Source organism: Spodoptera frugiperda, chromosome 11, assembly GCF_023101765.2.
Source record: "Spodoptera frugiperda isolate SF20-4 chromosome 11, AGI-APGP_CSIRO_Sfru_2.0, whole genome shotgun sequence".
NCBI lineage: Eukaryota > Metazoa > Arthropoda > Insecta > Lepidoptera > Noctuidae > Spodoptera > Spodoptera frugiperda.
In genome coordinates, this window is record NC_064222.1 from 8,038,642 (window position 1) to 8,066,335 (window position 27,694).

At 40.3% G+C, this 27,694-nt stretch overlaps 2 protein-coding genes across 4 annotated transcripts; both read right to left on the minus strand.

Moving 5' to 3' along the window:
* Positions 1–538: 538 nt before the first annotated feature.
* LOC118274592 (PAX-interacting protein 1) lies at positions 539–26,579 on the minus strand. Of its 3 annotated transcripts, none has more exons than XM_050696880.1 (15): positions 26,354–26,579; positions 23,720–26,263; positions 23,232–23,399; positions 22,551–22,661; positions 21,870–21,945; positions 16,739–16,908; positions 14,522–14,624; positions 13,982–14,184; positions 13,270–13,380; positions 12,794–12,940; positions 11,437–11,649; positions 10,513–10,665; positions 3,474–3,552; positions 2,911–3,154; positions 539–1,790 (listed from the first exon to the last, which is right to left on the minus strand). In XM_050696880.1, the coding sequence occupies exons 1-15, from the start codon at positions 26,447–26,449 to the stop codon at positions 1,226–1,228; spliced, it is 4,983 nt and encodes a 1,660-aa protein (XP_050552837.1). In that variant the 5' UTR covers positions 26,450–26,579; the 3' UTR covers positions 539–1,225. The 3 variants fall into 3 exon arrangements, with proteins under 3 accessions (XP_050552837.1, XP_050552838.1, XP_050552839.1); XM_050696881.1 differs by having other exon boundaries at positions 13,982–14,115; positions 26,354–26,570; XM_050696882.1 differs by lacking the exon at positions 539–1,790 and adding an exon at positions 2,356–2,493 and having other exon boundaries at positions 26,354–26,570.
* On the minus strand, positions 4,026–10,264 carry LOC126911211 (uncharacterized). Its single transcript, XM_050696879.1, has one exon. It carries the CDS (start codon positions 9,544–9,546, stop codon positions 4,207–4,209), a length of 5,340 nt encoding a protein of 1,779 aa, XP_050552836.1. The 5' UTR covers positions 9,547–10,264; the 3' UTR covers positions 4,026–4,206.
* Positions 26,580–27,694: the final 1,115 nt, after the last annotated feature.

The window sequence follows — 27,694 nt, forward strand, 5'->3', positions numbered from 1 at the left end:
TAAAAGTAATTGTACCAAATAAAATTCTACCATCTTAAAAATATGCCTTTGTAAATTGTAATTAATATTAAATTACTTTTATGCCATATGTATATTCGTTTAAAGATTCTGCCAAGTGTGTTATGCCAAACGGAGCATTAATATTCTGTCAGATAGAGGGAACCCGTTTTGATGACTTTAAGGCGCGCGCGGTATACGACGCACCTTACGCACGGGACTGGTTCTGGTTGGGCGACAAGCTACCCTTGCTGGACTATTACTATAGACCTCATCTACGTATGAAGATTTGCTATAACCTTAAGTGACCTTAACGTTTTGCAGACGCATTGGAGGTTGCAGTTTAATAGATTACGAACTCCTAGTACTTCGAAACCCGGAGCTGCGGCCTGAATAGCCGGTTCCGGCTCGAAAAGCAGGAGTAGGAACGGGATTGTTTTTAGTCAGTAAGAGTCTGACACTCCCTCTCGCCTCGCCCAAGGCGGTAATTTGTCCAATAGTCAAAGTCAGGGGTTAAATTAATTGAAATAAAAGAGTTGAATAATTAAAAACATAGTTTAATATAACTTCTCAAGTTCTCTTTTTTTAATTTATACACATCATGGTCCAGACCTTTAAAGCATCTATTTACAACTGACAAAAATATTTCCAAAACTTCTCCTTACATTTATATAACGCAACATGCATTCTTTTAAATTTCTTTAACAAAGTATATATATCGAACTTAAAATGAAACTTTTAACAAGAACGAATTATAAAAAAGAAATACAGAGATTCCAAAATAAATGGGAAAACAAAAGGACTTTATAGGTACGCGTCCACAGGCCCGCATCGTACGCATCGCACACAACGGATTTTATTTTGTCTTGTATAGAAACTCATACAACTGCGTCCACTGATCCGCATCGTACGGACCGCATCATGAGCAATGCCTACATGCGATACGTACTGATGACGTCGTACGGAATGCGTACGATGTGTACTATGCGGGCCTATGGCCGCTTACCTTATTCGTTCACAAATAATTGATGTTTTAATGAAGACGAAAGCCAAAACAATAATAGATCAGAAATAGAGAATATTTATCTATAGTCGTATATATATGGAACTCTGCATCATATAAACTTTATTCAAATATATTGTCAATAGTTCATAAAATTGTAAAACGACAAAATTTGTAATACCTAACTATTATAATAATGTATCTGATAGATCAAGGGAGGAACATTTAGTCTATTTTGACGAGAAACTCTTCAACTTCTAGCTTTTGTCTCATGATGGCGGATAAAACGACTTCGGTACTGCATACGACGTTTAGAGTTTTCTCAGATTGTAGAAGATAGTAAACTAGGTGTAGATCGTTGGGTACTGTGAGGACTAAGTAGCTGTATTTCTTCTGATTGTGCATTTCTTGTATGGAGACGTATGACCGGCGATTCTTCTCGACTTTACCGCCGCAAAGTTCTATCATCTCTGTGAGCGCTCCCCGCGAGGGTTTGACGCAGGGCGTGAGGAAGAAGGTGACGCCTTCGAAGAGTTTCTTCCTCATTTCTCCACACAGTAATACTTCTGACACATCACACTTGAACATTTTGTTGAAGGCCTCGTCTCTAAGGCCGTGTTTCGCTTCGTCCGCGAACTTGTTCAGTCTCTGACTCTCTAGGATCCACTCCGGCGTGAGCAGATGTTTGACGGTGACGAGGCTACTGATCAGTTTGCACGTCCTCACCAATTTCTCCATCACGAGGTGTGTGGCTTCTGCCGCAGATGACACCACGAGACCGCCGAGTTGTCTGGAAATATATTTGTTAATATTAGAGACAACCATAAATTACGTCACACGAATTTCATGATTTTTAACCCCCTTCCTTGTCACATTTGTGGGACCTCCCCCTCCCTAGCATGACGTCACATTTTATAACTTTACATATAGAATTTTTTGAGTGTTTCGATAATAGTTACAAGTTCGTGTTTTAACAGTTAGTTTATGATAATTGAAATGTGAAGTCACGAAATTTAAGACCCTTCCCGCCCCCTTGTCACATAAAGTCACACTTCGTCGACCCCCTTCCCCCCTTAACGTGTGACGTAATTAATGAATGGCCCCTTAGGACAGTTACACACAATCTATAAACTCAATTTTTCTTTCGAATAATGACCACAACATATCTAATATATTTTGATGCAAGATTGTTAGTTTACCAAACATTAAATGACCGCTATCTCCCAACTAAAACATATTAAGTATTGGTTATTTCAATGTGAATACGATGCATTACTCTATTGATAAACTATACCGTTACAATATATGACATACTCTCTTTACCCTACACGCTACAAGTTACAAATGAATAAGAATAAGAGGAAATAACCTAAACTTGAATTTAATGATCTATTTGTTAATTGTCTTGTTCATCTTCACGATCAGTACTATCGCTTTCATCATCAGCATCGTGATCAACATCGTCATCAGAATCATTACCATCGTCATTACCACTGAAATCAAATTTTATTTTACAGCAACTTTACTTCAGTTCCACCTACTGCTTGGCTTCTATGTTTTGAAGGGTGATGTTATATACCATTCCTAGATAAATGGAATTTCTTGCTCGTTCCTCATTCGAAGCTACACTTTGTACGAGCACCTAGCTTCACTGACAGACAGACTGACGGACAATTAAATTTGACGTTTCAAAAGTACCTAACTTTGACATTGACTATGAATATAGTTCCGAAGATTACAACCAAAACCAACCATTATGAATGCACAGTTGGTGCATGGTGTAGAGATTCTTGAATGAAATCAACTCAGCATTTTGTCTTGTCATATATACGACTTTTGTACTGTAGAAGCCTAAAAACGACTACAGCGCCACCATAACAAACTTATTTAACTAAAAATATAGTACCCACCTGACAATAGCAGCTAATTTATGTTGCATATTAGGCGTTAGAGCTGAGAAGGCGACTCTGGGGGCCAAGTGTAAGGGCGGGGGTTGTGGCGGAGCCCCGGTGGGGGTGGGCGGCGCGGGCGGCGGGGAGGCCAGGCGCGGGCGCTTCGCCCTCCGCCCTCCCGCCGCCACGCAGGCCGCCGCTGCAGACCGCTTCGCTCTCTCGTGGGATTCTTGCGTTATGTTTATTGGCATTTTCCAAGCGTCTGTGACAAATAAGTATTTTTATTTTACAATGTTTTTTTTAAAAAAAAAAAAAACGATGCTCCCCCCCTCATTAGTATTTTCTCCTGTGTCGTGAGTGCGTTTACAAACATACAATTTCACATGCACATGCATGATTGTGATATTAATATATTTTATAGACGCGTAAAGAACTGTTGAGTTTGTTGAACGGTAGTAACTGTAAATGACAAGCAAAGAAGTTTAGAGCTAGGTTCCCGAGTTAGGCAAGGAATTTTAGCGACATAATTAGTTTGCGAATGTTTATAATAGTTAATATTGAATTAAACAGTAGATACTCACTCATCAAATGCGACACTAAGCTGTAATCCATGCGGAATGGGCTGGTCAGGTTGAACTGCTGGTACTTTGCGTTCTCGATCTGTCAAATAAATTATTTTCTAAATTATTTGCTAAATTTTTTTAGTAGACAGAATATAACACCTATTCCTTCATTAAAAAGGGGTAACATTTGGGGGGTTCAAGATTGTTAGTCGTATAGTTGCGAGTGGGACTGCCGAGCAACAGGGGTTTTGGAATAAGTTCGTGGTTCTGGAAAAGTATTGTGACAACACGTGACAGATAAGTTTACAAGTGTTACAGTTGGGCAGAAAGCCCAGACACGATCACCTCACCTGGTCGGAGGAACCTCCATTTCTTAGGGAACTTTACTCACTGTTTTCTAAAGTATTAATTTCTTTAAGCCATAATAAAAACACAACGAGAACTATATAGAAAACGTTATATAAATAAAAGAAAGTAATGTGTCTGTAGCAGCAGCGGTGAGTGGCTTTCGTAAGCAAGCTGATGGATGATGAGGTTTGAGGTTTTGGAGTGATGAATGAAAGATGTTGGTTGCGTGAGAGCAAAGAATGTAATGGCCGAATAAAAAATTAACATAGAACTTAAATACTACGGGCGACAAATGCAACGCGATTCGCGGTCCACCGTACGACGTCATCGTTAGTGCAGTCTGGTGATTGGTCGACACGAATGTTAAGCCAGAACATGCCCCCGGCCTTGGAAGCAGTGGCTTTCAACAGTCCTCAGTCGCAGCATCCCGGTCCACCTCCGGCAGTAGAGGGCAAATGTTGGTGAATGCGCGTCTCAGCACGCCCGAGGACGTTTGTATGTCGGCAACACGGGATATGCCATCCTTTCCCGGGACGGTACACAGAACACGTCCCAACTGCCACTTCAACGGCGGTAGGTTACTGTCTTTGATAACCACCAAGGAACCTGGTTGAAGCTCATCCTTATTCTCTCTCCATTTGGTCCGCACCTGCAGCTCAGAGATGTATTCTTTCGCCCACCGAGTCCAAAAGTGTTGGCGAAGTTGCTCCACCCTCTGGTACCGCTGGAGACGACTGGCAGGAACATCGCGCAGGTCATCGCATGCCGGAGCAGCCAGTGGTCGGCCAATAAGGAAATGACCTGGAGTAAGCGGAGAAAGGTCCTGAGGATCAGGAGAGAGGGGAGAAAAAGGTCGGGAATTAAGTACGGCTTCTATTTGTGCTAGTACTGTGCTGTATTCCTCGAAAGTAAGGTGAGCATTACCTATCACACGACGTAAATGATATTTACTCGACTTAACTCCTGCCTCCCACAGACCACCAAAATGGGGAGAATAAGGGGGAATAAAATGAAATTTAATGTTTTGACTTTGAGCAAATTCTAAAATATCTGAACTACAATTATTTAAAAATTTTGAAAAATCATTCATTATACCTACGAAGTTACGACCATTGTCGGAATAAATTTCTGCAGGCTTATCGCGACGTGAAATAAAACGTTTTAAAGTTAGTAAATATGCTTCGCTGGAAAGGTCACTGACTAACTCCAGGTGTACTGCGCGTGTAACGAAACAAATAAATAAACAAATATACCCTTTGATAAGTCTAGCACCCTTACCTTTGCGGTTCAGGATGAGCACTGGCCCCGCGTAATCAACCCCACACCTAACGAATGGCAGACTAGGCGTAACTCGCGCCGCAGGTAAGTTGCCCATCATAGGCGTAAGCGTCTTGCCTCGGATACGCGTACAAATGACACAGTTATGTACTATCTGACGAGCGAGGTTCCTACCTCCTACAGGCCACCATGATTCGCGTAAATGAAAGAGTAACGCCTGAGGAGCAGCATGTAAAAGCTGGATGTGCTCATGTCGAAACAACAAAGTAGCAAAGTAATGTTTACTAGAAATTACAATGGGATGTTTTTTACCATAAATAAATTCATTAGAATTAACTAGACGACCACCTACACGCATGATCTTGCAGTCGTCAAGAAATACATTTAATTTAGATAAACAACTTTTATTTTTAATAGACCCGTTATTGCATAATGCCTTACATTCAACTGGATAAGATTCAAATTGGCATAACCGAGCCAATGTCTTATCAGCAAAATGTAGTTCATCAACACTAAGGCTGCCTACATACCTGTTGTTTTTATATCGACTGTTATGAATGAAACGCAACATAAAGGCCGCTGCACGCCTCATGCGTTTAAATTGAGAAAACCGGTGAAACGGGAATAAAGACGATTCAGAAGAATCCTGAGCTACGACTGCGGTGACATACGACTTAACTTCGGGTAACTCACGAATTTTAAATGAATCTGGACCTTTGTGATCATCTATTGAAAAATTAGGATTGCAAAGAAATTCAGGACCCTCCCACCATAGTCTAGAGGATGAAAGTTCCTCCAACCTGACGCCCCGCGACGCCAGGTCAGCAGGATTATTTTCACTCCTGACATGACGCCATGGGACCTCTAATGTAAGGTCATGAATTTCCGCGACCCTATTTTGAACGAACGTCTTAAGCTGGTTCGGCCTCATGTGTAGCCAGCCTAAGACGATCGTGGAATCCGTCCAAAATACGATTTTACTAAGACTGCAACGTAGTGCATCGCGCACTTTGTCATACAGACGAGCGCCTAATAAAGCCCCACACAGTTCGAGCCGAGGGATGCTTATAGGCTTTAACGGCGCAACCTTGGATTTAGAAAATAATAACCTAACCGTTACTGTTAGATCATAATTAACTGTGCGAATATAAATACACGCGCCGTACGCTGTCTGAGACGCGTCACTAAAAACATGAAGTTCGATATACTTAGGATGCGCACCTATAACATGGCGAGGAATGCGAATAGTGTTAAGCGCTTGTAATGAAATAACAAACCGGTTCCATACGCGCGCCGTGCTATCAGGCACGTTATCATCCCAACCTATTTTTTGCAGCCATAATTGTTGCAAAAGAACTTTGACAACTATTATAACGGGACTTAACAAACCGAGTGGGTCAAATATTTGTGAAACTTTAGATAAAATAGACCTTTTACTAATCGGTTTATCATTATCAATTTGAATTTGTGTGTTAAAATAAAAGTTATCACTTAGATTGTGCCAGCCTATACCTAACGTTTTAGAACTGATATTATCATCTAAACTTAACGGTTTAAACTGACTAGATGAACGACTACCATCATCACGCCTAAAATTATATATCCATTTCCTGAGTGGGAAACAGCCTAACTGCAACGTTTTCTGAGTTTTGTCACATAAATCAAGTAACAGTAATTTATTATCCGAACCCGTTATAAAATCATCAACATAAAAGTCTTCCCTTATGGCTCGAGCAACGTCAGCATCAGGAGATTCATTAGCTAATTGTTTTAGGCACCTAACGCTAAGAAAAGGCGCGGAGGCGGTTCCGTACGTCACGGTATTTAATTTAAAAATACCTAAAGGCTTCGACGGATGGTCACGCCACAGAATCATCTGCAAGCTACGCTGACCCTCGTCTACTAGGCACTGCCGGTACATCTTCTCCACGTCGGCGCACACAACGTATTTATGCTGCCGAAAGCGGAGAAGAATGGCAATGAGATCACCCTGTATAGGAGGGCCAACCAGCTGCAAATCATTCAGGGACTTACCGGAGCTTGACGGTGCGCTTGCATCAAACACCACGCGCAACTTGGTGGTGGTGCTGAGCTCGCGGAACACACCATGATGTGGCATAAAATAACACGGGGATTCGTAGGAATCTACCTGTGTCATATGGCCTAAGCTGAGGTACTCCTGCATAAAATTGGAGTAAAGACTTTTATAGTCTGATGAACGCTGCAAGCGTTTTTCTAAGGCTAGAAATCGACGCTCTGCCTGGGTATAAGAGTCTCCCAAGGATTCAGGTGACTGACGGAATGGAATGTGCACACAGAATCTCCCGTCACTACCGCGAGTAGTAGTGCGAACGAAGTGATCCTCGCATTCCCGTTCTTCGTCAGTCTGCACGTCTCTGACCTTGGGTAGGTCCTCAATCTCCCAAAACAGACGAAGTTGCGTATCTAGTGAATTTACAATATTGCAATGAATTGGTGCCTTTTTACGCGTTTGAATAGCGATAGGTCCAGAAATGATCCAGCCAAATTTGGTGTTCTGTAGAAACGGTCCACTAGACAAACGAATTTTTCCGTCTTCTAACAGGTCCCAAAACCTATCAGCACCAATTAAAATATCTATAGTTTTGTAGTCTAAAAATTGTGGATCAGCCAGCTGTATGTTATCTGGAATACAGATATTTGCACTTAATTTACATACGGCAGGCATCGATGCCGTGATCCTAGACAAAACAAAACAATGAATGCGTGTAGAAAATGAATTATTGACGCAGGATTTTACAACGATATCACAAGCTTGCGTACAATGTACTACCGAGTCACCTACGCCGCGAACTTCGTTAGTGGACTGTATAAGTGGTGAATTAAGTAATTGACATAATGATTTAGAAATAAAACAGCGCTGGCTGCCATTGTCTAGGAGGGCTCGCGCTTTATGGTATGTGCCATGTGCATCGGCTACTTCAACAATAGCAGTTGATAATAACACGGATTGCACACCTATGGACTTTGTAGATTCCGTTTGCATGTGTGCTTTGTTTACTTGAATTGAGAGGGCGGAGTCCGCGGCAATAGGTGCGGGCGCGGGGAGATGCGCCGGTGCAACACTCGTACTCGCCTCAGTGTTTGTCGACGTATGGCATGCGACCGAACTATTAGCATTATGCAACAACGAGTTATGTTTTTGGCTACAATGTCTACAAGGCCCAAACTTACACTCAGTTACCAAGTGCCCTGAATTTAAACAATTCTCACATAAGTTGTGATCGCGTACAAGTTTAAGTTTACTGTCTAAATTACTTTCGATAAACTTTTTGCACTTGTATATACGATGATTCGCGTTACATTTTAAACAAGATTTAGAACGGTTATCGTTCGTTTTGTCAGGCTCGCTGGAAACATTGCAGTGTGACGTGTTGTGAGATTTTTTGTGTTGTTTTTTATTCTCAGTGTTATGTACGTCTTTGCCAAGTGAACGCTGCAATGAATCCAGTACGTCTGCTGTGTTACGAAGAAAACCAATAATGTCACTAAGCGTTAATCGCGACTTAGAATTGTTTTCATTCAGTTGTGATAATCTAAATTTATGAGCTTGCCATTCTCGTTTGGTAACTTTATCTAACTTGGAAACGATAAGATAAATAGTCAGTGTGTCCCAAGTGTCAGCAGGTTCCCCTAGGATAACTAATGCACGTATATTTTTTAACACATTATCAATTAGTTTTCGAATTAACGAAGGGGACTCTTTAGTTATTGGAGGTATAGAAAACAAAGCATCAAGATGATTATCAATTAATAGATCGGAATTATTGTATCGATTGAGTAATAAGTCCCACGCAACTTGATAATTTTTAGCAGAAAATTCTATTGAATGTATAACTAGTTCTGCATCACCTTTTAGTGAAGATTTGAGATAGTGAAACTTTTGAATGGTAGAAATATCTTTGGAATCGTGAATAAGCGAAGTAAATGTATCTCTGAACTCAAGCCAGTGCTCATATGAACCGTCAAACGTAGGCATAGAAATAACAGGTAATTTAACTGAACTAGGGTTATGATTGCTATTATGACTATGATTTCGACACGACCCGGAGCAGTCAGCGAACTCATCAACGTTCAGGATAGACTCAGCACGTGCTATTGAGTCGTAGTAATCATCTTCAAATATTTCACGTTGCGTTAATTGCGCATCTAACTCACTATCTGCTACTCTTTCTTCTATTTTAGTTTGGATGTGGTTAAATTCAGCAAGTAAACTAGCACATGCTTGAATCCTCAGCTTTAAATCGATGCGTTTTTTACTTGAGATGTCATCATCTTTTAATAAAGATTCTAAATGATTATTGAATTTAGTAAGTCTGCCCTTTACTATTCCACGTTTCCTAACCAATTCGCGAACTAAATCAGCACTTTCTACACTAAGTAACATGGGAGATTTATCACGAGATTTGGCAGATTCAGTGGACATTTTGGTGGTCAGTGAAAAGAGGAGTACTCACGGTTTCTCGAGTCACGATACTGATGCAAGCAACGTCACCAGGTAGTAATAGACTTCGACGGAAATCACGATATTCCGAGAATACACTGCAGTAATTCCACTGAAATTAGAATACAGACACAGTATAGCACCAATAGATTAGGAGGTGAAGGAAAAGAGTAAGGATTGGCCCCACCGATTGCGTGTGATGATCGATGAAATTCCACCAAAACTGCAGTTCCGATATGCGCTTGGCCTCCAAATAGTTCTTTGGGCCCCAGTTGTCCGTCAGGCAGCTTATTTCCTCAAATCTTGTCCCGATTACAGCGTTTTCAACTCGATCCGCCACGTGCAGGGGTCCACGGTCCAAAGGTCGCTCGACGATCTTGTAGCGGTTTGGCGAATGTATAGGCCAAAAAGCAGGATACGGCGTCGTCCAAATTAGTATCCGGCTCGAAGGACCAAAATGTAGCAGCAGCGGTGAGTGGCTTTCGTAAGCAAGCTGATGGATGATGAGGTTTGAGGTTTTGGAGTGATGAATGAAAGATGTTGGTTGCGTGAGAGCAAAGAATGTAATGGCCGAATAAAAAATTAACATAGAACTTAAATACTACGGGCGACAAATGCAACGCGATTCGCGGTCCACCGTACGACGTCATCGTTAGTGCAGTCTGGTGATTGGTCGACACGAATGTTAAGCCAGAACAGTGTCCGTTACCAGACGTCGCGGCAGGCCCAAAAGGAGATGGCGGGACGAACTCAACAGCTATGACAAGGATTAGCCGCAAAAAGCTTTAAAACATTGAACACCGGTGACCGACGTTAGCGGAAGATTTGCCTTCAACAGTTTTCTATTGGCAGTCAAAGACTTAAACAGAGAGGAGTGGAAGGAAGGTAGGGAGGCCTTTGCCCTGCAGTGGGACGGCCATGGCTGAAAATAAATAAATAAGAGGTTACCTGCGACAGCGCGCTCATGTTCCCGAGCAGTAGGTCGGTGAGCCAGGCGGCCGTGACGACGGGGATGCCCCACTCGCGGGCGCGCCGGTACTTGTTACCCTCTGCGCGCTTGCAGATCAGGACCGTGTTGTCGCGGGTCATGTATGGCGTTAGCTATGAAGGAAATAAGGTTGTTTTCGTTTTTTTTTTAAAGAAACGTTGCCCCACATTAGGATTTTCTCCTGTGTCGTGGGTGCGTTTACAAACATACAAGTTCACATGCACATGACACCCAGACCCGAAACAACAATTTGTGGATCACACAAAGAGTTGCTCCGTGCGGGAATCGAACCCGCTACCCATTGCGCGGCAGCCAGTTGCCCAGCCACCGCACCAACCGTGCAGTCAAAACAGTGTTAACCGCCGCAGTAGATAAGCAACTATAAAATATTAAGTTGCTTATGTACACCCGCCGCATTAAAGGGTTAATAAATATTGTATACAGCGCTGCCTCGTTAAGTCGACTAGTTGCAAATGCGACTGCCGGACAAGGGGTCTCGGGTTACATTGTCGAGATGGGCAAAGTGCTTTTTTCGATTTTTCGAAAATTTGTCAGCTGTAGCACAGAGTCTGGAATTGTGCCCAGCAATAGGCTTACCTTCTATTACATGGGACTTATAACATAAATGGTGAAAAGTGGGTGTATACGTGCCGGAATATGCTTCAGCACGAATGTCAGCGGAAAAAAACCAACGTAAAACAAGGCTTGAGTTGGATTGCCGTATGAATGAAGTGACTAGATGCCTCGTTCCCCCAATCCATGATGTTAACATGTCCATGGACGGCGCCAATTGCTTATCATCAGGTACAAAAGGTGTAGAGTAGTAGTTAAAACTAGTAATTCTCTCGAAAAGTCCAGCTGTATTTTGAATAAAACGTGTGTACCTTGGCCCCAATATGTTCAATACAGAAGGTGACGCGGTCCCGCTCGTCGTGCCTCCAGCCGGAGATGGCGGCGCGGTGGTGCTTGGCGGGGCGGTCCCGCGCCGCGTACATGGACGGCAGGTGCAGCGCCAGCCACGGCGGCACCACGCCGCGCCGCAGCATCGCGTCCGACAGCCAGTACGCCGTCACGCAGCGCTTCGCGTCACGCAGAGCCTACAATAAATACTTGAGTAAAATATCTAGTAATCAAGATGTTCGGACTACATTTTTACCCGACTCTAGGGGTTATAAAAATAAGTCAGGTTTCCCTTCATGACGCTATAACTCCAGAACGCAAGAACCGATTTCCAGGGTTTTGCATTCGTTGGAAAGGTCTCAAGCTCCGTTAGTTTTATAGCAAATAAAATAGCAAGAAAACAGGGAAAATCATTGGTGGCGAAACGGAGTTCGCCCGTTTTGCTAGTTGTCAAAAAAAAGTGTGATTGCGTCCGCAGGTAGACCAGATACGCATCCTTGTAGTAAATCACACGCCGAGTAGATTACTTGCCTCCAACAGTCGTCCGCATGACAATAAAACACGTATGATACGATAGATCGCAGGCAGCAGGAATAGGTATAGGAAGGAATATGCATACAAGAGAGTTAGTCCCCACAAATCTACACAGTTTCAAATGTGAGATCGGTAAGCGAAAATCTCACTAGAGAAACCATGTAGACTTATGGAGATCACCGTCTAAATCGTCGCTCTGCAGTGTCGGGTAGCCATACATAGTCCAGTTAGTATTAGTCAATTTAACATAGAAATACATACACTATTATTACAGCAGCATGTGGAAGCAAGATTATTAAAGAATAGAATAAAAAAGAAATTAATTACATTATACAACCTAATATTTAACTGAAGAATAATTCGAAAATGTGAAAATAAGTTTGTTTGCTACCTTTTTATACATAGATAATGATATGAAATGTTATTTTAAAATATTAGTTATAAGTTGCTATCAAAGTACAAAATATTGTTAATTACATTCTATTTATATTCTAACTGTGTTACTGGTGCATGTCTATAATAGGCAAACGCATAATCATGATCTTGTGGTAATAAACAAATAAAAATAATATTCCATATAAAGTTACCAGAATATTAGAACTGTTTATTTATGTCAGTTCATCCGTGTTCATGGCACTTGCAGCAGTGCCGAAGTATAGGAAACTTATAGACATAAATAAACATGGTAAATATCCCGTCTTAGGTTCTAATGTTAGTGTTAGTGACCATATCAGTTTAAAAACTTATACCAGAATATAACAGCAGAATATAAATGCAACTAGTCAGCCAAATGAGCTACAACAGTACCTGCATGACGACGCCGTGTTTCTGCGTCTCGCAGAGTACGTGGGTGACGCGGGCGCAGTAGACGGGCTCGAGCTCCCCCCCGCGGCGCTGGATGGCCTCCCCCCACCGCGCCACGCGCTCCGCGCCCCACGACTGCTGGTACTCCACCTGCCACATTATCATACATATAAACGATTTTTATCACTTTAATATTGAAATGCTACTCAATTTTAGATTGTACTTACATATTCTTTTAACTCTGTCATTTTAAAAGAATCTGTAGCGACAGATCTATTTTTGAGAGCGAATTAAGCCGTTTGAGTATTTGACACGGCAACGGCTTACCAGCGTGTACTATTTAAAAAAACCGGCCAAATGCGAGTCGGACTCGCCCATGAAGGGTTGACTTGAAACTGGTAGAGCTGCAAGTAGATGAAAATAACCTCTTATAATTTAGTCTCATGATAGTTATAAATTAATACATAGCTGTTACTCACGATATGGAAGACACAGCCCAGTAAGAACAAGTCTGGCGGTAGTTTGAGGTTGGGGTTGTGTCCGTAGAATTGCGCACGCGCAGGCGGGGGCCGGGCGGGGGGCGCGTATACCTGTAGGGGGCAAGGGCAGTTGTATTGTAATAATTGTCTGTTACATAAACAATATAACTTTTTTCGTTGTACTATAGTAATATCTTGAAGATTACAGCATATTTTTTTGCCATAGTCGGATCCAAGACACTTTTTCACTTCTTCATCAAACTTCAGTGTTATGGTGTTTTCATGTTTGTATCTACAGTAGATCCTTTTACAGCGGTTGTAGCGGGCTAGTACTTTTATTGTATAGGATTGATAATATAACTGGTGGAAAGTGGGGCTATATTAAAAATATTTAATATTTATATTTTAAACTTTCGTGTGTAGTACCTTTAAACTGTGAAGTGTATCTGCAAAACACATGAGGTTACGATGACATTTTGATGAAGTTTTTCTTATGAAAACCCATGGATTCTGTTTCAGCTATTGGAGGCTATCATGGACTTAAGAATTTTTACAAAAAATTCTTCCAAATTTCGTTTATCAAAATTAGCAAAATAGCTTTTATAAAGTGTCCTTACAAAACAAAATAGAAAAAAAGAACTATACAGACTTTACAAAACCCAGTAACGAGTCCTCGTAACGGATCTTCAGCAAGAACTCCATCCCCTCGTACCTTGTGGTGGGGGTGTCCCCCGACGTGGGCATGGTGCAGCAGTAGTCGTGGCGCGGGCGCGGCGGGGCGGGCATGCGCGGCCGTGAGCAGGCGCAGCGTGCCGGCCGCCGACGGCTCGTGCTCGGCCGCGCCACCTTGCAGCCGGATACTCAGCATGTTAGCCAGGGCCGTCTTGGTCTTCGGGTTTACTAGGAGAGCACTCCCTGCAAGATATACCTATGTGTGGCTCTTCTTCTCACCTTTTAATCTCTCATGCACACAACACAGGCCATGCAATGTCTATCGGACACATCCATTCTACTTTTTCAAACGCTAACGAGCTGTTGGGTATGATTATAAAGAATCAGCGCCATCTATGGGCCACCCGCAACACTAATGTTACAAGTACATTTCCAGCTATTTGGCGGTTAGGGATCTAACCTAGCTATTAGTTTTCATGCCATATCACAACTACATATGCTCATATTTTAATGCTCTACTTGCCCTTCCTAAATAGGGGGTATTTTCTACCGTGTGTTAGGGTATATGCGTGGTACTAACCTGGCTGTTGATCTGGCGTGGTGGGGGTGAGTAGTGCCGCGTCTACTGGTTGCTCCGCCAAGGGAGCGCCGGCTACCACGTGCTGAGTTACACCTGGAGAGACCTGTGGAGTCGATGTTAGATTGAATATTGGTGTGAGAGTCAACAAAGAACTAATTTCTCTTGAAAATATATGTTTTTCAAAATGTGGGGGAACGTAAAAAGAAAAAAAAAACAACTACAAAAATAAAGATTTCCATAATCTTCAACAACAAAATCTCTTTTTTTATCGTAGGAGGAAAATTCCTGAAATGATCTCAATTATTGTCTATAGAAATTATGCCAAAAATCTCATGGATTATGATTGACATTGGCTATTCAAATTAGGAGTAAGTGGTCACATTGACTTTGCGGTTATTAAAGACATAGAATCCCAACAAGCAAAGTAATCCTATAAGGTTTATAAGTCTGTCACTACTTTCTTGTATAGGCATTGCGATAGACTTTCTAACTTAAATAGCATTTGCCAAGCCTTAACATACTCAAGTGCATTTGTTTTTAATTTCGGTCTTGTGTACGCTACAAGTGATCTCTAAAACATTTATAGGACATTTTTACTAGTAATAGCATTTCGACAAGCATTCATATACTCAAGAGTAATAGCCTTTATAACTCAGTCTTTTAGTTAACTATAAGATTATCTTTTAGGACACTTTAGGAATAAGTCTCCTAAATTGTTTGAAGTAAACTAAATTCCTGAATAATATTTTATCCTAAAGCATGAGAGAAAATGATATTATAAAACTTAGCTACGATTACAAGTTTGTGCCATCAAAGTCTTGCTCGAGACTCTTTTAAATCTAATAGTACTTAAAAAGAGAGCTATACAGATCAAAAAGGTTTATAAGATAGTACATCAATCACTTTACTAGTAAACAACAGGATCGGGATATAAATCAGCGCGTCAAGTGCAAACACAGGTGAAGTAATTGAGGGTTCCGCGATCAATAATATTTTTTCACCCTTTTCCCACTACTCAGAAAGTAAAGAAGTTGAAAATTGGGAAGAAGAATGATTTAAATAACGCAGCGACCACTGACTATAAAAAAATCAAATGTCAAAAAAAATATTGCATCCGATAAAATTATTTTAACATTAAAAAATTGGTACTTATGGGTGTGTACTAAAAAATACTGGATACAAAATCAGTAACAAATTGTGCATTCTCCTCATGTAATGGTCATATATACTGTACTGGAGCAAATCGGGAACCAAAAAAGTTTGATCAATAACACTATTATGTTTTCTTGACTACAAACGAAATGAGTAGGTCTATACATATTGTTTATATAAACTGGAAATCCACACCCATTGCAGCCCGATAACACAAAATGTGTATTTGTCCAAGGCCATCTCATATTTGTGGTAAAATCAAAGAATATTTTGTCATGCCAGTCGACATCACAGATGCTCGTATCAGAAATACGACCATCTTGTTAATTTCCTAAAAAAAGGGTAATTTCATTAACAGGTGACTTCAAGGGAACCCTAATTTGTTTTAAAATGGAGGAGAGTTATCTGGCAGAAACTGTTACAAATACTAATTGCCGCGTATAATGATTCTATAAAGTACTTAACGAAGAGCAATTTTAAAACATGCGGATATTCATGACATTGTTGAAATACCTTAATTTACAATAATATACTAATTGATTTTTCGGAGGGTGTGAAGTTAACTAAATTTTGGTACACATTTACAGTAAACATGACTTTCCCACGGGTTCACACGCCTATATTTTAAATGTATATTAGTTATATTTTACAATAACACAAAATAATAGTTAGTTTTTATCAAAAATAAATGACTACAGAACGACCGGCATCACGACCCGAAGCGCAACAAAAATAAGTTTAAAATATACTTACAACTAATAACTAAGTGCATTACTAGTGCCATATAAACAAGATTGCTTTAGTAAGATACTTATGTCTTTACTAACAAGAGCGTTTGTACTTGTAATTTGTAGTCTCATAACATTATAGAACCTATTACTTAGTCAAGTAATTATAGAACTAGTAACATTTTATAAGTTGACAAAATAGATTATAGAAATAACTGATCTTAAATTGCGCCCAAATCCAGCTTTGTAGAATGATTACAAGCTTTCAAATAAGTGAAAATAAAATAGTCTTGAGATCGTTTTAAGTACATTTTGCTAGGATATACACATTACAGACCTGTTTGACGGCGGCATGGTGCGCGACATGGTCCCGCTGCGCCTGCAGCTGCTGCAGGCGCTGGTAGTGCTGCTGGCGCTGCAGCTGCAGCTGCTGGAGCTGCGTCTCCACGCCGGCGCCGCCGCCCGCGCCCGCCGCCGCCACCGGACTCGATACACCGGCCGACCCAACTGGGAGAAACAAATTGAGGATTTTATTGTAACTTTCGTGATACATACCAAATTAATTATGTAGCAGCGCTACAATCGCCGCGTCGTGTGTCGCGGAATGCTGCTCATGAATATGAGCCTCTAGCATGGCTTGAAACTAGTCGAGTTCCTCGTCAAACAGTTACATGAGTAAGCCGATAACAAATAATAATTAAATTGAGGATTATAATAAACTAGCGACTCCGGCGCGGTTTCACCCGCTCTGTGTATCGTAGTGTGATATTTCCTCGATAAATGGACTATCTAACACAAAAAGAATTATTTCAATAGAACCAACCAGTAGTTTCGAAGATTAGCGCTTTCGAACAAACGACGAACTAACTCTTCAGCTTTATATTAATAGTAAGTAAGTATATTATAAGTAGTATAAGAATCAACAAATCCAATCAAATCAGTTAAGTCTAGTGCTACGCTTGGATGATGTCGCATCATTTGTTTGAGATTACCGGAGGAGCAATCCCTCCCCCCCCTCTCCAATCCCCAAATCGAAATTCAAAAATAAATTAGGAGCTTAAAAATATAGTTTAAGTACTACATAATCTTTAGCAAACCTCTATTTTATAACCCCCTTGTTCTACAACTATGGAACCACAAGGGTCCAGAAATAACAAAATACATAATACAAACGCTACAAATGTTAAAATTCAGCGTCCATGTAAAATAAGCACGGCGTTCAAGGCTAAAGTGTAACAACCGGACAAAAATACACTATTTTGAACACAACTGTGTATTAGGGGAGAGCCTATTTGCATATAGCGGCCACAAATGTCAAACTTTGTGCGGAGATTTTTTACTTATTGACACAAAATGTAGGATGAGATGAAAGTCTCATCTTATATGAAAAAGTAATTTTTACACTATGCTATTACAATCAGTAGCTAGAGTACTCGATGGCAAGCGGGTACCGTATCGTAGCTTTTTTTTATGACGGGGTAACTTTAATTTCCTTCTTAGCTTTTTTGTATCTAAGTACACCTACTACACCAGAATGACAAAGTGCATAAAAATGTATTACTTCGAAATATAAAAAGATTTTCTAGGGTTCTCGTAAAAATGTCGAAATATTTAAATAAAAAAGAGTCAATTGTATATAAAATGTTCACCTCTTCGTGGAATAAAACGTGTTATTAACTAAAAATCACGGTTTACTCACGTAAATTAATGGAGAAAAGCTCTACTAGTTTCGAGTCACAGAGGGACTCTTTATCATGAGCAGCGTGCGCAGACGCGGCGACGTAACGAAACTAGTAGAGTTTTTCTCCATCAATATATGTGATTTTTAGTTAATTTACTATGCCTGACGATATTTATTTTAAAAATAAGACGTGTTACATTACAAAGCGTCTATTTTATAATATTAAAGGTCGAATACTGAAACGAAAGCCGAATATTTACCCATTAAAGCCGAATATTAAACACAACACTATACATCACACTAAAAATCTTTCTACATAATAGTCACTAAGTATTTATTTATTAAATTAAATAAACTATGTCATTACTACTAAAACTGCACTGTAAATGATAATTTTGAGGCAAAGCAAACGTAAATATAGAAATAATAATACATAATACCACAAATATTTAAATGAAATATATTTTCCTGTTTCGAAATGATTCACGTGTATTTAAAATAGTATTATTAACCGACTTCAAAAAAATGGAGGTTCTCAGTTTTACCTGTAGGTATGTATGTATGTATGTATGTATGTGCGCAAGTATCTCGCGTTTGGCTGAACTGATTTTAACGAGGTTTTGAACATAGTATTATTCAGACGACTCGACCGGAGTGATACCACGGCTTCACAGAAAACCGACGTGAAACAACGCTTGTGTTGTGTTTCGTTGTACGAGTGAGGTTACTGGAGGCCCAATTAGCCCTTTTCAATCTCCGATTCCTCAACAACCCTCGATTACCCCCAAAAGGCCGGTAACGCACTTGTAACGCTTCGCCTCTAGTGTTTCGGTTGTCCATGAGCGGCGATTGCTTACCATCGGGTGATCCGTCAGAACGTTTACCAGCTTATACCATAAAAATAAAACAAAGAGAGCCTGAGATTTTTTTCGTAGAATTCGATGTTATTTTTGTAAGCTAGTAAAAATATATATAAATGAACTAAACTTACGAGAACTCTCAGAGTCTTGTTCATCCATCACAGACAACACAACACAACAATTAAAAAAATATATCTTTACTTTTTTTCTTGATTTTGGGCCACAAAAATAATACGAAGGGCGTGAGAAGTTTACCACACCGCGTCTCAAACAATATACTAAACACATCGAGACTTAGATATCGCTTTGAAATTATAATTCGTGATGTGGTTACCGAGAGATTCATAATTATTTATGAACATATAGGTAATTTAAATACCAAAATTTCTAACGTTTCGTTCCAACATCGATCAACATGGAATATGGAGCTGTTTTATACATTTATACAATTTTTTTACATATGTATAACACCTAAGCAATGTACTTGTGTGTGTAAGCAGTTGTCCAGGAAAGAATTGAGGAAAATAAATATGTCGTACTTTTGTTTTGTTGTATTGGCCAGTAGGTATATCTTAGTTTTATCTAGACACACGGCAGTGTGTCCGCCAAGTTCGAGCAAAAAACCGACACACCGGCCGTGGGTTATATTACACGAACCATTTCGGGCCAAGTTCGACCCACCTATAACTCAAAATCTATTTTATCTACGCATATGAAATTTCTAGTATCTGTCGAGATCTACTTACTTATCTAAAATACAAAATTTCATTAAGTTACCTATTGTAGGTCTTGAGATATTGACGTCAGAAAATCGCTATTTTTACTATACACTCACTGACTGACTGACTCACTCACTCATCAAAAACCTAGACCACTTCCAATGGTCGTATTGACTTGAAATTTGGCATGGAGGTAGGTCTTTAGGTCAAGGTAAAGGAAAAAATCTGAAAATGGCCAAGTGTGAGTCGGTTTTAAAAATAATGAAGGTGTAAATTCATAACCCTAAGGAACTAAAACAAAAAAATTATCTATATCTTCCAATGGTCGTACCGACCTAAAATTCGTTACGAAGGTTTGTATTTAGTAAAAGTAAAGTAAAATAAGAAAAAAAAATTAACCTTACAAAAATAAATGAAATCCCACCCAAAACATAAATGTGAAAGGCTGCCAAGTTCGATAATATTGGAATGCTTCGCCTATAAAAGAAGTGAGATCTAAATAAGTACCAAGTTCCATACACAGACCAGTTAAAAATGATATAACTTGGCAAGTTTTAATAGAAATTTTTATACTTGACTCATTGCGTTTAGTAGGTTTATAACAAAGTGTGTGAAAACTTGCCAACTTGTTATATCATTTTTAAAGGTCTGTGTATGGAACTTGGTACTTATTTAGATCTCACTTCTTTTATAGGCGAATCATTCCAATATTATCGAACTTGGCAGCCTTTCACATTTATGTTTTGGGTGGGATTTTTATTACTGGTCGAAGAAGGAAGATATTGTATTTATAGCCGTTTTTGTGTATGAATGCATAATCTAATTATATAAGTTAATGTCAAAGTCAAAGTCAAAATTATTTATTTCAAATAGACAAGGAGCCAGGAAAGCACTTTTGAATGTCAAAGATTTCTTGTCTGTCTGTCGGCCAGTCCTCTAGTGAGCTTCACTTTTGCTAATTCCAAAGTATAGATTCTTGTGAAGAAGAACGAGCAAGAAACTCGATAGGTTATTTCTTTTCAATCCTGTTCATAATACAATTCTTGGTTAGATTGTTTCGATTGGTTCAACTATATGAGAACAATGTAACACCAATATTCAGTCAAAGAGATTGAAATAGAAAACAACTATGAGGACAGCAAATAGTCTGGAGTTGACTAATCCCAGTTAATGGCGCCCGTCCACGAACATGACACGTACATCAGCATCGCCCAACTCAATCGTATTGTAGGGCAGTGCCATTGATGGCACGGAACACATTAGTTTGGGCACATGTATTTGTAACTAACTACTATCGCGCAGTTTTACCCGCTCTACTCGGTTCCTATTGATCGTAGGGTGTCAATTTATAGCCTATAGCCTTCGTCGATAAATGCACTATTCAATGCAAAAAGAGTTATTCAAATTGGACCAGTAGTTCCTGAGATTAGCGCGTTCAAACAAACAAACAATCAAACAAACTCTTCAGCTTTATAATATTATAGCCTATAACCTTCCTCGATAAATGCGCTATCCAACACAAAAAGAATTATTCAAATTGGACCAGTAGTTCCTGAGATTAGCGCGTTCAAACAAACAATCAAACAAACTCTTCAGCTTTATAATATTAGTATATTAGTATATAGTATATAAGTATATATTGGTATATTAGTATAGTATAGATGTTTCCAGTACACCGCGACGACTGCTTAAGTCAGGCCAAATGTAACTTTATTGCTACTGATCGTTAGGAAGTAGTATAAAAAGTAAACATTATTTGTGAGTAGTTACAGCTTCGTGGGTGTGCCTCAATACACATTTCTTCAAAGTTATTGGCATGTCAATATATAAAGATTCACCATCACTGATTTCGATACTTTAGGGAACAGAGAGTAATAAGTTCCCTAAGAAAGGCTCCTCCGACCAGGCGAGGTGATCGTGTCTGGCGGGCTTTCTGCCCAACTGTTGTTCGTTGGGATTTTCTATCCGTGTTAATTCGCATGTAAACTTCGTATGTGCGATGCAGGATATTTATGACGTCATCCGTTGATTTGCTCGTCGATAGTCTATGTGCGACTTCTGTCATCTGTCACTTGTCAGGTGTCGCCACAATACCATACATTATAATAACTACACATCTTTTAAATGAATGGAAGGCACTTTTGAATCCCACGTAAAAAGGTGAGAAGCAGATGAGTATGTGAGTGAAAACTAGTAGATAACACTTACCGGGAGACTGTGGAGGTGGTGCCGGCGCAGCGGCCGGGATCGTGGCCCTGGCTCCCTGTTGCTGTAGCCATTGCACCTGTACAATATTTTATTTTAGTGTTTACAAAGCTGTTTAATAATATAAAAAGTAACAAGTTTATTTTTATAAATATCGACTAGTGAAGTTATCATTATTCAATAATAAAGATAGCATTAATAGTTAAAAAAATTTGAACTAAGCCTATAAAATAAATTCTATTTATGAGACTTCAGACCACATAAAGGATAGAATTGGAGGACGAAAGGCACAAGATAGAGAACTGGATGGAAATAGAGGAGTCAATAGTCAGGAAATCTTACGACCAATTCAGGGTGTTTTTCCACCAAAGACGTGCTATGTAGCTATGCTATGAAGATTAAACAGCTAAGCTGTGAAACTATCCGAGACCATTTCAACTGATCCTAGCTGTGCGAATAAGATGTATCGATAGTAGGGAAGCCATCCATAGCATGTATCTTTCCATATAAAAAACAGCTTAGCTGAGTCCGTATCCACCTGTGGTAAGCTATGAATATGATAGTAGCCAAACGCGTCTATAGCAACGTACCATACCACTTCTCTGGTCAATAAGCAGCATCACACTTGTCGTTAATAGGCTTACATTAGAAACAATTTATTTTGACATAAATGACATGAATTACCGGCACTTGTTGTTGAGCGAGTCCCGGCGTGATCTGGCTGCGTATGAAGGTGACGCTCTGTGCGCCCGCCGGGGCCGGGGCGCCGGGGGAGCCCGCCACCACACCCGGCTGCTGCGGGGGAGATACATACAATAATTAGTACTAGTTTTATAACACAACATTAGAATACATTTGTTACTAAATCACCACTAAGTAGGTATTGAGTTTGGCTTTATAATGTGCTGTACTCTGTGTGCTTCAATGCTATTTTATCACCAACAAACTAATTATTTAACTATTTAGAATGTATTGGATTGAAATTGCTTGCATACATTGGAGATTGGATTCAAGAGTCAGCACTCTGATTAGATCAAGAAAACTAAATTTAAGAATCTTTCTATATCTTGATACTAAACAACCCTCATATAAGTTATTTATTCACAAAACGTTTATGCAACTTCACAGGGATTAATAAAAAAACATGGTTTACTCACATATATTAATGGACAAAAGCTCTTAGTTTCGAGCACAGAGGGATTTTTCGTCATGAAGATGTGCGCAGATGCGGTGATGTCGCGTAGCCTACTAATAGTTAGTAGAGAGTAAACCGTGATTTTTTAGTTAATTTAATATGTATTTAATTATTATAAAATATACACAAACATTATGATCATTCGATTTCTGGTTCTAAGTCTAGTTTACCTGTTGCTGAGCTATAGCAGCCTGTCGCTGCAACGACAGCTGACGTCGCTTCTGCAGCTGCGCGACAAACACGGCGCGCTCCTGCGGCTTCATCTGTTGCAGCTGCGCGTGAGTCTGCGCGTCCAGGTGGATCAGTTGCCGACCACCGCCACCCGCCGTCCATGATACCTGCAAGATGATTGTATTGTGTTATTTCTTGTTGGGAGTGTTTGATGTGAAATATGGTTAGGTTTGTAATAACATCTAGTCTCATATCACGCCTTTAATACACTAAAAGAGTGTTAACTCGATTTTGTATATATAGGATTTTGTGCCAATACCTATTCGAAACTAACTATGAGCTGCTTATAAGAATTTTGAAATGGAAACAAACAGAAAAATGAAGTAGGCAGACACACTATCATCCAAATTGTGCTATGTAATATACCTGTGCAATACTTAAATGTTGGATAATTCTTATAAAGGTGTAGTTGAAATTCCCCACTTACCCTAGGTCCCACAGTGCCAGGCTGTGCGATCTGCTGTCGCTGCTGCAAGTACTGTTGTTGTTGCCACGACACGTTCTGCCCGCCCTGCACGATCTGCTGCCCGCCCGGCGACACGATCTGCTGCGCCCCGCCGTGCGTGATAATCTGCTGGATACTGCCCCCGCCGCCCGCCTGGGGAGACTGCGGCATCTGTGTCAACACCTGCTGAGTCTGCCCCACTGCCTGACCAAGTATCTGCTGACCGGACTGTGTCACTATCTGCTGGGACGACTGCGCAATCACCACATGTTGCTGTTGCCCTTGCTGGGTAATCACATGTTGACCTCCTTGCGTCAACACCTGCTGTGTCCCCTGCGTTATAATCTGTTGTCCACCCTGGTTCACTATCTGACCTCCTTGGTGGACAATCTGACTTTGTGACACTATTTGCTGACCTCCTTGCAGTGTAACTTGCTGGTTTCCGTGCACGAGAATCTGCTGCTGCCCGTGCTGGTTTATCAACACTTGTTGAGGAGCTTGCACTATCTGCTGCTGACCGGAACTGCTTAGAAGTTGCTGCTTTTGGAACAGGATCTGATGATGTGTCTGGTTTAACTGTTGGCCCTGACCTCCTATAGATTGTTGGAGAATTTGCTGAGGATTTTGTTGTATAGTATGCTGAGGACTCAACTGTGGTTGCTGGTTGTTTATCAAAGCCTGCTGTTGAGTCTGCATGATCTGCTGCTGCAGGATAACTTGGTTCTGTGGAGTCCGAGACTGAACTAATGGGTTCCTTATAATTTGGTGCTGCCCCTGTACATTTTGCACCATCTGTAAGTTCTGTTGTCTCCAGGCTCCCTGTACTGGTACATTAGCATTCTGCTGAGTCTGTATAGTTTGCTGCACAGACTGTATCTGTTGGCTCAGCACAGTCTGCTGGTTGGAGTTCACCAGCTGGTTGAGTTGGACACCCTGTCCTGTCTGACCCTGTGATGACGTCACTAGACCCTGGACTCCCATATTAATATTCTGCTGTTGATTATTAATAGTCTGTACATTTTGTTGCTGAATTAATCCTTGGTTCTGTTGTGACATCTGTTGCCCAGACGATATCAGCTGCTGGTTGATCAGCTGTCCTTGTGAAAGGTTCTGGTTCATCTTTGCATTTTGAAGATTCTGCGTGGACTGCGCAAGTTGTTGGGCGATGTTCTGGACAGCTTGTGAAGCACTCTGCTGGCTGAGGCTCAGGCTCTGTTTCATAGCCATATTCTGCTGTTGTTGCAAGTTGTTAGCACTCTGACTCAACATCTGGCTAATATTCTCAATGTGCTGCTGAGCCGAGCTCATTGTGGTCGGAGGCTGGTTTATATTCTGTTGCAAATGATGCTGGTTACCCTGTATATGTTGCTGTAATTGACCCTGCAGATTCTGGGACATTTGGGACACAGAGACATTGGGCTGGAACCCTTGCTGGCCCTGCTGGTTATTGAGCTTGTTCTGTTGCAGCATTTGCATCTTCAGCTGATGTTGTTGCAGCATTTTCTGTTGCTGTATCTGTATTGCTGTCAGCCCATGTGGTTGTTGTTGTTGCCCCTGGTATGACTGTTGCTGTTGTTGTTGCTGCTGTTGTTGCTGCTGCTGTTGTTGTTGTTGCTGTTGCTGTTGCATACTCATTTGTTGACTCTGGATCATACCTGCTTGTGACACTATTGTGTTCTGTTGTCCAAACTTCTGTAGCAGGGGCGAGTTCGGCTGGCTGCCCTGTATCTGTACATTCTGTGTCACTATGCCTTGTGGTATGGACTTGCTCATGATACCAGGTGTGGACATAGAAGTTGAAGTATAACCCATTGAACTGATAGGTGTACTAGAAGGCACTGACGCACTGGAGCTGGCCGGGGGATGGTTCCAAGGCATCCTTTGTTTCAGTTTGTCTAACAAAGCCTGTGTACTGTCATCCTTGTTCTCAGCCATGTTCTGTGTGGGCACTTCGTTTTTAGCAATACCTTCCTCAAAATCAAATCCTGTGATCGCACTGATACGGTCCATTGCTTTCGGGGGAGGCTGAGGGACAATTAACAGTTTCGGGTGAAATATATCAGTCACTGCTTGTATTCTAGCCCTAATACTCTCTAGCACCCAGTCAGGAGTCACAATCTTAATCCTCGAGGGAGGGAGTGTGAGCGCGGCACTGTATCTCTTCCCCGCAGCAGATCCACAAATCAGGTGAGTACACTGAGAGTCCAAGTTCAACTTTACTTTTCCACCATGATATGTGATAACAGCGAACAAGGTTTTAGCGTCAGCAACACTCACTTTAGATATACAACATACAATGTTATTAAATATCTTATTCTTATGAGGATTGTAGGGCTTCGGGTCGGCCAACTTCTTGAGGCGCGCGCACGCTAGGACCCAGTGCTCCGTCACTGCAGGGATCTGGTAAATGTCCTGGGCTTCATCGACGTCGGTGTCCTCAGCATTTTGTCCACAAATTAGATGTGTGACATAGTCTGAGAAATACTTTGTACTCTCCGCTCCACCGGACTGAAGTAACAGCATAATCTGCAATTAGACCATGTGCCCTAATTATACTTCGCCCTAATTACAACACTTATTCCAATACAAACACACTAATGATCACACAAAACTTACCCTTTCCGAGACATCGCCAGAAACATAATATTTGACATCCTTGAAAATTGGCTCTTGCAAAGTTAAAGAATCTAAATCGTCAACAATCGTTACCATTTTCTGTTATACAACAACGTTAAAAAACACTCGATTTACAAATTAATTACACATTTTTGCTATATTTTTCAACAAAACGCCGATACCTCAAGCAACGACGTCCATGATTAATGTTGCCAGCTAAAAAAACAACATAGTGTAAAATGTTAATAATATTTTCTTAAAACTATATGGGAATTATCTTGCCACTATAACAACCAAGATTAGATTTAGTTTGTTTCTATATATAAAATAAACAATAATTTAAACGATTTTTAAATAAATATTTGATCGTAGAAAATATTTCTTCGCAAGATATTGATTTCAATAGCAACACTTATAAGTTTGTTTTCTGTTTACAATTTGTTTTTTGTCAGTTTGTTCTCTAGAACCGTAGCATTAGAATTTATGTGGCTATTTGCGGTAACTTATTGGATAAAACAAGTGGTTGGTATAAAGCAAGTTTTATTCAGCGTCAGCGGCAAAATTGAAAACATTGAGCTTTTAATTTAATGCATTTTAAAATTATTTTCGATCCGGATATCAGCGATACGGAAAAGAACATAGCTGCGTATAAGAGACTATCGGTATAGGATTGTGAAGTACAAGTCTGTCAGAGAAAAATTTGTGGTGGAGGCCTATAAACTACCTTCTGCCTTGTTAAAACTAAACTAGTAAATGTAGGTACAAGAGTACCTACGTAGATATTTATTTTTTATGATAATCTAGACACACAGCAGTGTGTCCGCCAAGTTCGAGCAAAAAAACCGACACACCGGCCGTGGGTTACACGAACCATTTTGGGTCAAGTTCGACCCACCTATAACTCAAAATCTATTTTATCGACGCATATGACTAGTATCTGAACGAAGATTTGTATTTAGTCAAAGTAAAGTAAAATAAGAAAAAAAGAAAATAAACCTATAGTGCTAGGTTTATTTTTTATAGGCAGACGTGCTCCACCGTAGGCCGCATTTTTTTGAAAAAACGTTGCCCCACATTAGGATTTTCTATATATATAGTGCTATACACTTATATAACACAAATGGTGAAAAGTGGGTGTACATTGTATAGCCTAAATGTTCCAGCACTCAGCTACTATCTCGCATAGTTAAATGTGATGATTCGGCCTATTTAAGTTCAGCTTAATAAAATGACTGTTAATGACTTGGTAACTTCTTATCTATTCGCCAAAAATGTCGTAAGTTTTATGGTATCTTGTATCTTCGTAAATACCTACCTACTTTCAAAAACCTGTCTTACAAG

Bases quoted from the DNA above. Each gene is read 5' to 3' on its own strand.
- LOC118274592 (XM_050696880.1), bottom strand. From the start codon at position 26,449: ATGGTAACGATTGTTGACGATTTAGATTCTTTAACTTTGCAAGAGCCA. The intron at 14,185-14,521 runs GTTAGTACCACG...TATATCTTGCAG, and splicing joins CACGCCAGATCAACAGCCAG to GGAGTGCTCTCCTAGTAAAC. The intron at 3,155-3,473 runs GTGAGTATCTAC...TATTTGTCACAG, and splicing joins CTTAGTGTCGCATTTGATGA to ACGCTTGGAAAATGCCAATA.
- LOC126911211 (XM_050696879.1), bottom strand. From the start codon at position 9,546: ATGTCCACTGAATCTGCCAAATCTCGTGATAAATCTCCCATGTTACTT.